Raw genomic sequence first — 10,707 nt, 5'->3', positions numbered from 1 at the left:
GAAATCGAAGAAATCGTTTGCGATAATGACAGCTGTTTGCGTAGCTTCTCAGTGAACTTCAGCTCTGTGCAGTAAATGCTGCTCCATCTGAAAGCATGTGAAAATACGAAATTTAATAACTTGTTTTTAAAATCCTTCTGTCAGATGATGTGGCTTCTTAAACAGAATAATTAAGGCACGCAATATTTCATAGTATTCTAAGCATTGCAATATTATATACTTTATTATAATGAAAATTATAGTAAGAACTCAGATAAACCATATATTGTCGTAGTCGTGTGTTTATTAGTCACGTTGAATCAATGAAAGCAGTTAAATCTTCTGTTTATTCAGCTAGCGCTATAGGGTTTTCCTGGGTTTCTTCTGCGGGGTGTTATTTGGAGTTTCTCTGGCCTTCCGATGTTGATTTACTGCTGATCACAGAACCGTGCTTCACTGAAAGATACGCACGACAATCACAGCTTCTGTCTAATCGCGATTTATCGCCTTTGTGATTTAAATTTGATTAATCGTGCAGCCCTAGTAACAGCCCAAATGTCTTATTCTAATTTACTGATTAAATGTAAGAATTTGATTTGACTCAAAAGATAATGCACACTTTTAGAAAATATCATCTAATTATCGTTATCGATAAACTCCTAGAAAATATCAAGATATACATTTTTGTCAATATCGCACACCCCTACATCAAGGTGTATGCCGTGCCTCCAAGCTTTCTTACTCGTTTTGCTAATAAACTTTCTACGTTTCTTATTTATTTGGTTATATATTATACATGTTTACATGTTTCCAGTTTTGTACATTTAAACTTTATGTAAGTTATTTGTTATTTTAAATTAGGCATAGCCTGCCCTATAGCATGGTGTATTTGCATTTGTTTTGTTAATAAAAGTTATATGTTTTATATATAGGCTAAAGTGAGTATGACATTGTATTTTGTTGTTGCATTTAAGCAATTGACGCCGACCTGCCGCTAATTCGAAAGTGAAAGTCATCGCTGTCCTGCGCTTTTAAGCTATTTAAAAGCGAAGGAAAGTGAGGAAAAGAGGGAAAATTCAAAGGAACTAAAAATGAACAATTGCTTTACTCCGAATTGCCACTATTTGAAAGTGAAAGTAAAATGCGCACGCCGCTTTTACAAGCTATTTAAAAGCGAAGGAAAGTGAGGAAAAGAGGGAACGCCCCCGCGGTGATACCAGTATTACCGGTGTTGTCACACGTCGATTAACCGGTGGGAAAATTTCCTCACCGTCACAACCCTATATATCGCACACCCCTACTTGCTAGTACTGCTGTTCTTATTAAGCCACAATTCCACTACACCTCAGATGTGCAGTTTTAACTGGCTTCCTGTTCAACAGCAGCAAAAAAAAAAAAAAAAACAGTGGGGGAAATTAGCCTGTGGTTAAAGATGTCCTGCTTTAAAAGTCTGTGTAAAAACCTGAACTTTTCTATAAACTGCTCTATGGAAACTTGCAAAAACAGCCTTAAAGGGTTAGTTCACCCAAAAATGAAAATCTATTAATTACCCTTGTGTCATCCCAAACCTGTTAGACCTTCATTCATCGTCGGAACACAAATAAAAAAAAATGTATGAAATCCAAGAGCTTTCTGACCTTCCATAGACAGCAGTGCAACTACCACGTTCAAGACCCAGAGAGGCAGTAAGGACATTGTTAAAATAGTCCATGTGACATCAGTGGTTCAACCTTGATTTTATGAAGCTACAGGAATACTTTTTGTGTGCAAAGAAAACAAAAATGGCGACTTTATTCAACTATTTCTTCTCTTCCGTGTTCCGGCTCCTGGGTCAGCAACACTACACGCATATGTTGTGGTACTCTCGTGAACGCGCGTTGAAGTAGTGGCTTGGATACTTGATTTAGGTTTTATATGGCATTCCAGTAGCTCAAAGAGTAGAGTGTGGTGCTAGCAATGTCAAGAACTTGGGTTCAAATCTCATTTCTCAGCAAATGCACGAACTGAAATGTATACCTTGCATGCAGTGTACATCGTTTTGGATAAAAGTGTTTGCCAAATTTCCTAAATCAACAGGGCAAATAAAGTACTTTAATGTGTTTCTGTGAAAACTTGGCAGGTGACTCAGCAGGATGTTAGAAAGGAAAACCCTCTGCAGTTCAAGTTTCGGGCAAAGTTTTTTCCAGAAGATGTTTCTGAAGAGCTGATCCAAGAGATAACACAACGTCTCTTCTTCTTACAGGTATTGGGGAACCTAGTCTCCACACACTTGCCATCAAATTGCATTTATTTAGTTTAGAAAATGACTATAATATATTGTGTTAGGATAGATGTGGAGTAATTTCAGTGGTGCTGAACCAAAAACAATGTGATTGTAATTTTTAAGTCTTGAAACAACAGAATTATACCATTTAGCATACTTGATTTTAAGGAAGGGCAATCTGTATATTGAGAGTAAATCTTTTTTTTTTCTTACAGAACAGTGCGAAATTATATTACCACAATTTCAGTGATCCTGTATATATGGAAGTAAAATAATGATATATGTTTTTTAAACAAAAAAGCATGTTAAAAATGCATTGCACTGACCTTAGCCCCTAGGGGTTATTCTAGGCATTATTCAATTCAATTCAAGTTTATTTGTATAGCGCTTTTCACGATACAAATTGTTGCAAAGCAACTTTACAGCAAATGAAGTTTCTACAATATTTAGTGGTAGCTTATCAGTGGTGATTGTCAGTTAATGTACATATGGCAGAAATGTACGGAAAAATCATTTAATGTAATCATAGACTAGTTAGGTACGCAGGAGCTAAACCATTAAGGGCCTTATAGGCCTTATATAATTAAACTGTTTGTGTTGTCTAGGTGAAGGAAGCCATTTTGAATGATGAGATTTACTGCCCTCCGGAGACAGCAGTCCTACTGGCATCTTACTCTGTTCAGGCCAAGTACGCTGACTACAACAGAGACATCCACAAGCCCGGTTACCTCACCAATGACAGGCTGCTACCACAGAGGTGAGCCTGTCTTCTCAACACAGTAATATACAAGTTGGATGTCCCCCCTGTCAGTAGCTCGATGATTGTTGCAAATGTAATGTGGTGATATAATGATATTCTCTTTCTCTGATATTATTTATTACAGATTTGTAGTTCAAAATGGTACATATATATAAGCTACTTTCAGATTCAGAAGATGAGGATATCAGGGTGTTTTTTTTTTTTACTTCTGATACTCATGTTTCAGTACACAGGGTAAAACAGAACCCAGTACGTCATTGCAGGCTATAATTAAATGTCCCTGTGCCTTGGCAAGCCTTTAATGGCTTCTTGTTGAATCACCTTGCAAAGCACTGTGATTTACAGACTGTGATTAAACAGTGGAATATGATAAGGATTGGTCAAGATACTTGACTAGTTCATTATTGAGGTTGACTAGTTTCTGCAGCTTATTTCTCATTTGTTTTTATCAAAATTGCTTATAAAGAGGCTTCTCGGAGATCTTTTGCATGCTCTTAGGCCATGTGTCAACCAAAGCATTTTTAGCAGCTGAAAATGCAGCAAAGATTCCTGCAATATCAATCAAGTATCAAGTATTATAATATTAAAGGCTCTAATACAGAGCGGCACAAATCACTTATGCACATCCCGTGCGCAGAATGATGGATTTAAAGCAACATTGAGTCACAGCGTGTAGCTCTTCACAGTGAAAGGTTCATAGCATAAATGGAAGCGATATTGATGAGTAGTGTATTATATCTATGCGACAGTTTGAGCCTTTTAACAGTTTTCAATTTCAGTTACTCTGCGTGTGAAGAACAATTCATAGACTTTTCTACTCCCATGTTGTGAACAGACACCCAGTAGCAAGTAACATGGTTGAAAAACAGCAATAAACTTCAGCAAGATAGTCATTTTATGCAAAACCATAGATCTTTATCTACAAATCAAGTATAACAGTAGGAACATTGAATGATCTTGGAGAGAGTTTTACCATGCTGACTGTCGTAACTGAATGCGACTGAGATTTGAATGCTAAATGGAGAATTACTGACAGCTGTAGCGGAAAGAAGAGTTTGCGTGAACTTTAATTTAAAGGCACAATATTTAATTTTCGCCGTTAGAGGGCGCGTATTCAAAATAAATAAATAGACAAAGGTGTAGTTTGATGACGCCGTGACTGAGTGTGGAATCATGGGAGTTGTCATCTTCATCCCCACAGCCGATGCAATCCGACGGGACTCGGGCAGAAATCATGTTCATGGATGAGCTAATGATTTATTAACGTAGTAGAATGAAGCAGGGTGAGGCTGAAAGCCGTCGAAGCGAAACGAGGCCGCTGAACGAGCTTGAAAGCAGCGGCGCTTTTATTATGCCACAGTCGACTGCTTCCGCTTCTTCCGGTCGCGCGTATGTGGGAAAAAAAGCAGCGCTGTTTTATCATACTAGATACATTTGAAAGTTCTGTTATAATGCTACTCTGTGTGGTCGTCACCGGTCTATTAAAATGCACAACATATTAAAGCGTCTTTGGTGTTTCCATGTTTTCAACAAAACAAAACCGGAAATCGAGGGGTTATGACGTCATTGGCAGGCGACACAATGACACTATGGACACGCTCCGTCTCACTAGTTAAAATTGCTTATTTCTCTGGATTTGAACATTCTTCGAAACATTTGGGATAATGTAAGTACACAAGTCAGCAAAATATATAACACAAATAAAAAAATCTTACATATTGTGCCTTTAACGGCTTAAAGGGGTGGTTGATTGCGAATTTCACTTTTTTAATGTTAGTTAGTGTGTACTACAAGCGTGCGGTTGCCGTACTGTATTAAAGCTTTAATCAGAATAAAACCGTATATTAAAAGCTAACACAATCAAGCCTAGAAAAAACCCAGTCAACCACCCCTTTAAATATCTGTACCTCACATTAAGCTGTCGAATGGCTTCAGAAGACTATAGTGCATGAAAACTTTATGGAGCTTTATATTGTTTTATGCCTTTTGTGAGGCTTAACATAACAATAACACAGAGTAGCACGCACAATATCGGATTTGGATCAAGGATTAAGGGATGCACTGATCGTATACTCAGTATCTCAGTCCTGGCTCCAATACTACTTCGAGAGCGATACTGAGTATAGGATCGGCGCACCCCTAATGATAGGTGCATTAGCGGACCTAGTTGAAATTCTAAATATCCACTGTAAGTGTGCGAGTAGTACAGAGATAAAGCGATTAGGGCTGTGCGATTAATCGAAATTGAATCGAAATCGCGATTTGAGACGTTGCGATTTCCTAATCGCAAAGCCTGCGATATGGACGCGATATTACTCTGTTCCAGAGCATATGCATGACTGCCAGCCTTGAGTTGCAGTCTTACTAGCCAATAGAGTGAGCGCACCTCCGTTCTCCCTAATCAGCACTGCTCTAGCCAACCGCGTAAACACCCACCATTAAAAAAAAAAAAGGGGAAAGCGGGACGGGAGAGAGACAGAGTGGGATTATGACGTCTACTGGGTCAGATGGATAGTTAGGCATATTAAAACTAAAGAAAAACATATGCAACTTAAGCTTCTGCACGCGCGCAACCTGTCGACTCGCGCCTGGCTCCGCGTTTAAAACGAATGTATATTCAGTCTAACTGCTTTGCTAATTTCACTTGTATGAAATGAAACATTCAGCACATTTTCCACTTGTTCTTAAAATCCCAAATACTTAAAATGAATAAATCAGCCTATGTAACATATGTAATACTTTAATAATTGACTTAAGAAATACAGTTCTTTATTTATAAAAAATAAACAAATATTTTCTGTGAAATTCAGTAATTAAGTTAATTCTGTAAAAGTAGTTATACCATTATAATCTTGCCTGCTGAAAAAAAAAAAACAATAGATCCCCTCCCAAAACACAATAAAAAATGTAATGGATTTCAGGGTTATAATGGGAATTGTATTGGTTTTAATGTAAACTATAATGGTGTCTATTTGATGGATTCTATTGGTGGGATGTAATCTGGCAGATGGCAACCAATGGAACAACAGTAATTCCTACTGGAATAATGCCCGAAACAAAAAGGAATTTTGTAATGGTTTAATGGAAACTATAAGAATTTCTGTGATAGTTTCTATTGTTTTTTTCAGCAGGGTAATGATACCCATACTGTGCTGCACATTATTGACAATATTGAGCTGAAGCTTAACTTTGCAAATTTAAAATCGCAAATCAAATCGCAATCGCAATATCTGTCAAAAAAATCGCAATTTGATATTTTCCCCCAAATCACACAGCCCTAGAAGCGATGAGGCATGGCGCTTAACACAAATAAATACATCCAAATTAAATACAAAGGCACATTGTTCAGTATTGCAGGGTTTTTATGTGCATTATCCACTCGTGATGTTTAATTTTTGTAAATCTCTTTATATTAATTTGTGGATCGGAATTGATTTATCTGGAAGTATGAAACAACTTGCCTTCAGGAATTTCAGGTAATAATTTGTAGGTCTCCGGTTTTTATGTATTCCATGAGAGTTTGTGTAATATATTTTTACACAACAATGAATAATTATTTATTCCATTTTCTGACCCCCTACAGTGATACCAGACTGATTCATCATGTGTTGTGTGTTGTGAATATTATTATGTAGAGTTTTGGAGCAACATAAACTGACTAAAGAACAGTGGGAAGACAGAATACAGACATGGCACGAGGAACACAGGGGTATGCTGAGGTAAGGCTTGACACACAAACACATGCAAAGAGTACACATAGATTATAATACAAGAGCACACTTGGGGCAATGGTGTTTTCAGTCCCCAACTACACACACTGTGAACTTCACAATGCTTAATAGCAGTATTTCTATTCCCACCATGATTGTATGTTTACAGAGAGGATTCTATGATGGAGTATCTGAAGATCGCTCAGGATCTGGAGATGTATGGAGTGAATTACTTTGAGATCAAAAATAAGAAGGGAACGGAGCTCTGGCTGGGAGTGGATGCTCTTGGTCTCAACATTTATGAACATGAAGACAAGTAAGTCTTACACTGAAATGTCTCACATTTCATGTATAAACATTATGTATAAACTCTACTGTACCAAGGTTTGGGGTCTGTAAGATTTTTTTAAATGTTTTTTAAATCATTTTTTTCTGCTCACCAAGGCGAAGAACACAGCAAAAACAGTATATTGTATTGTAAAGTATTTTTCCAATTCCAAAATAACTTTTTTTATGGGAATATAGTTTAAAATATGATTTATTATTGTGAGGGAAAGCTGAATTTTCAGCTGATTTGCTGCTCATGAAACATTTCTTATAGTTATCAATGTTAAAAACAGATGCTGCTTCATATTTTTGTGGAAATCGTGATGCATTTTATTCAGGGTTGCTTTGATGAATTTAAAAGAATAGCATTTAATTGTAGTAGAATTTTTTTGTAACATTATAGAAGTATATACTGTCACTTTGGATCAGTTTTATTCCTAAAATAAATTTTTTTCAATTATTACTTTTTTTTAAATGGTTTAATAGATGAAACATGAGCTTTATTTATTGTTTGTTTGTTTGCATGTTTTTTTTAACTGTAGTTGAAATTATCATTTCTATGGCCATTTTATGGTTTAGGATGTTAGCATAGACATTGGAGTTTCAGAAACGTTTGATTGCTAATTCCAGTACATTCTTTGGAAGAATTTATTAAAGGGGTAGTTCATTTAAAAATTGAAATCGTCATAATTTACTCACCCTCTTTTTGTTTCAAACCCATAAGATACTAATTAATAGATTTTTAATGAATCCTGAGAGGTTTCTCCCTTCACTGAAAGTTCAGACAACCAAAACTTAAAAGATCTAAAAGGGTTATAAATTTAGGCTTTTATTTACATCCAAGCAATAATTGACACACAATGCATGACATATGGTAAATACGTTATCTTGTGAGTATTATTTGTATTATTAGAGTTATACTCCCTCCTGCTTCAGCACCCATCCATTCCCTGCCTTATAGGGCAGACATTAGAACAGGGTGAGTCACATCATGTGTTGTTTTGGCCTTTTGCCCCTGGGTAAAGGGAAATATAGCCTTGATTCCTGTTTACAGTGTGGGACCATTTCATAATTGGGATATTATTTAGTTGTGGGGTCATATTGCCCCTGCCCAGGTCAATGCATGTCAGTTAACTCCACAAAAATTACTTTAATATTAGATTCTAATAGGTCAGCTGATTTGATTGTCTCTCAGCAGATGGACTAAGTGTTTTCCTCTGCTGCCCACTGCTGGCTGTTTTTGACATTATTTTCTGAATAATGTTAATAAAATGTACATACATTTTCAAACGTGTTCATCTCTCTCTTGTTTTTCTTTAAGGCTCACACCAAAGATTGGGTTCCCATGGAGTGAGATCCGAAACATTTCTTTCAACGATAAGAAGTTTGTCATCAAGCCCATTGATAAAAAAGCACCCGTAAGTATTGATTATTATTTATGATTATGCTGTCAGTTTGAACTACAGAAGTTAAGCACAATTTGGACCATGTTTACATGCACATCATTTTGTGGTAAGGTCCATATTCTGGTTAAGCCTTATTTGCACAAAGATGTTTATGTAATATTTGCGAACGAAAATCTATAATAATGCTGTAACCATATAGTTGTAAATTGGTATGAGTCATCTTTGTTGGATGTCCTGGCATATCCTCTAATATGACTCAGCAGCCAATCAAAACTCAGTGACTAAGAATGTCAATTCTAAATAGCAAACAAATTATTGACACATTCGTACATTGTATGAAAACGAGTACAAAATTGTGTGGGGGTCATTCCACGAAATCGGTGCCTTTTGCGTCCCTAAGAAATAATCAAACATCGATTTAATATAACAGCAAATAAATTTGCAATTTAAAAACATAACAATACTATGTATTCTTTCATCAATATTGCATAAAGTCAATTAAATATTCTTTTAAATAATTTAAATAGCATTTATGCTGATAAGGGTAAGGTTTTTGGCCTGTCCCTCACTATGACTTTTCTTTTTCAGCAGAACTTTTAATTTGCAAAATAAAGGCAAAATGATATAAAAATCACATTTGCATATTGTTCCAAATATAGTCTTGTTGTTAAGCAATGTTTTTGGCATAAGCATGAATTTATTCTATAAAATATAAATAATTTTATTGGTGTCCTCTGATTTCATGTCAGCCCTGTTACTCTCACCAAAAAAACCTTGTAAAATAATGTACATTCAAGTGACATCGCTTCTAGGAGGTTACATCATCTCTCAACCAGGATTCCAACACTTAAAACACAAGCATGTTTCTCTCACTCTATAATGTTATATTTTTGATGATTTATGAAGCTTGACTGAAGAGTGGACATCATGCAGTGTCAATACTCTTAACATTTTTAAAATGTAAATTTAAACTATTATTTATTACATTTAATATAATCAATATCTACAAGTAAAATCCTTTCAAAGTGTACAACGTGCTTTTCTGAACTTGAGTATTAGCTAGCAATTAGCAAATTAGTTTGAAATCATCAAACCTGTTACTGTCAGTCCTGTTTCTTTTCAGGGTAGCAGGTTTTGACGTGGGTAACAGGGATGACATAGATTAGTTGTCACCCTGTTTTTAAAGATTGTCTGTCAACAATTCAAACATTTTAAAGGTCACCCTCTGTATATTATTGAGATAATGCCTATATCATTCAGTGGCATATGAGCATCAGTTACATTTTTAGTTAGAATTGTTGATATTGTTACTATTAGTGTCGTGCCGATAGATGATAGTATTGTGTATTGACGATAGTCAGAGATATCGACGATAGCAGATGTCTTTGTCGATAGTCAAGTTAATGTAAATGTAATACAAAGTTAATGTAAATGTAATACAAATTAATGTATTAAATTATAATAATAATAATTATATAATATTAATAATATTATTATTATTATTAGGAGGCCCATTATAATTTTTGAGAATGTGCGAGTTAAAATTTGACGTGGTCGCATTTGTGCGAGTGCATGGTCTAAGCTGCTCCAAAGCATCTGCTTCATACAGCGCGTTCTGCAGAGCCGTGGCACATTGTAGCAGGAGTCAGATTTCACTGATCACGTGAAGAGAGGTGCGCGCCGTGGACGGAGAGCAACGGAGGATTTGGTTTACAAACTAAAGTAAAAGACCGCTTCTTAAACCAGAGAAGGTGAACATGTTGGTATTCTTGTGGAAAAAAACATGCAAGTCCTGTCAGCGACAGCCAGCTTAGTTTTACTTTTCTTTTTGTTTTCGTTTTGAAAAACTTGTTATCTTTGCTGTTTACCTCACGTTACGCTATGGAGGCTTTCCTTATTTATTTTATTATTATTATTATTTATTTATTTGATTCCTCAGTGTTTGTTAAACATTCTGTAATTTATTAGTCGGTATATACAGCATGTGATGTATCCTATGCCATGCCTTGTCTTATTCGTTTTTGTTAATAAAGGTTATGTAAGCTAGTTTGTCATTGTAGCTGTAACGAGGCGACAGGGGCGAGAGATGTGCGGATCCATTTGCAAAGCTTTATTCATAGAATAGTCAGAAACAGGCGAGGGTCAGACAATGGCAACAGGTATATGGAGGGCAAGACACAAGAGTAATCCGATAAACAGGCGTAGGTCGATTAACGGCGAACATAATCCAAAGGGCTTGACAAGAGGGGTAATCCAATAACA

General features: G+C 35.9%; 1 protein-coding gene across 2 annotated transcripts in view; it reads left to right on the top strand.

Moving 5' to 3' along the window:
* The window catches only part of LOC107668171 (radixin), a 97,443-nt gene that overhangs the window by 73,366 nt on the left and 13,370 nt on the right, over positions 1 to 10,707 (top strand). For both annotated transcript variants that reach the window (XM_016459968.1, XM_016459969.1), the window contains exons 5-9: positions 2,099 to 2,221; positions 2,848 to 2,999; positions 6,638 to 6,721; positions 6,882 to 7,028; positions 8,361 to 8,457. In XM_016459968.1, coding sequence (XP_016315454.1) covers positions 2,099 to 2,221; positions 2,848 to 2,999; positions 6,638 to 6,721; positions 6,882 to 7,028; positions 8,361 to 8,457 — 603 coding nt within the window. The remainder of the gene's footprint in view (positions 1 to 2,098; positions 2,222 to 2,847; positions 3,000 to 6,637; positions 6,722 to 6,881; positions 7,029 to 8,360; positions 8,458 to 10,707) is intronic.

Source organism: Sinocyclocheilus anshuiensis, unplaced genomic scaffold, assembly GCF_001515605.1.
Source record: "Sinocyclocheilus anshuiensis isolate Anshui unplaced genomic scaffold, SAMN03320099.WGS_v1.1 scaffold3332, whole genome shotgun sequence".
Classification (NCBI taxonomy): Eukaryota; Metazoa; Chordata; class Actinopteri; order Cypriniformes; family Cyprinidae; genus Sinocyclocheilus; species Sinocyclocheilus anshuiensis.
This window is presented reverse-complemented; position numbering and strand designations above follow the sequence as displayed.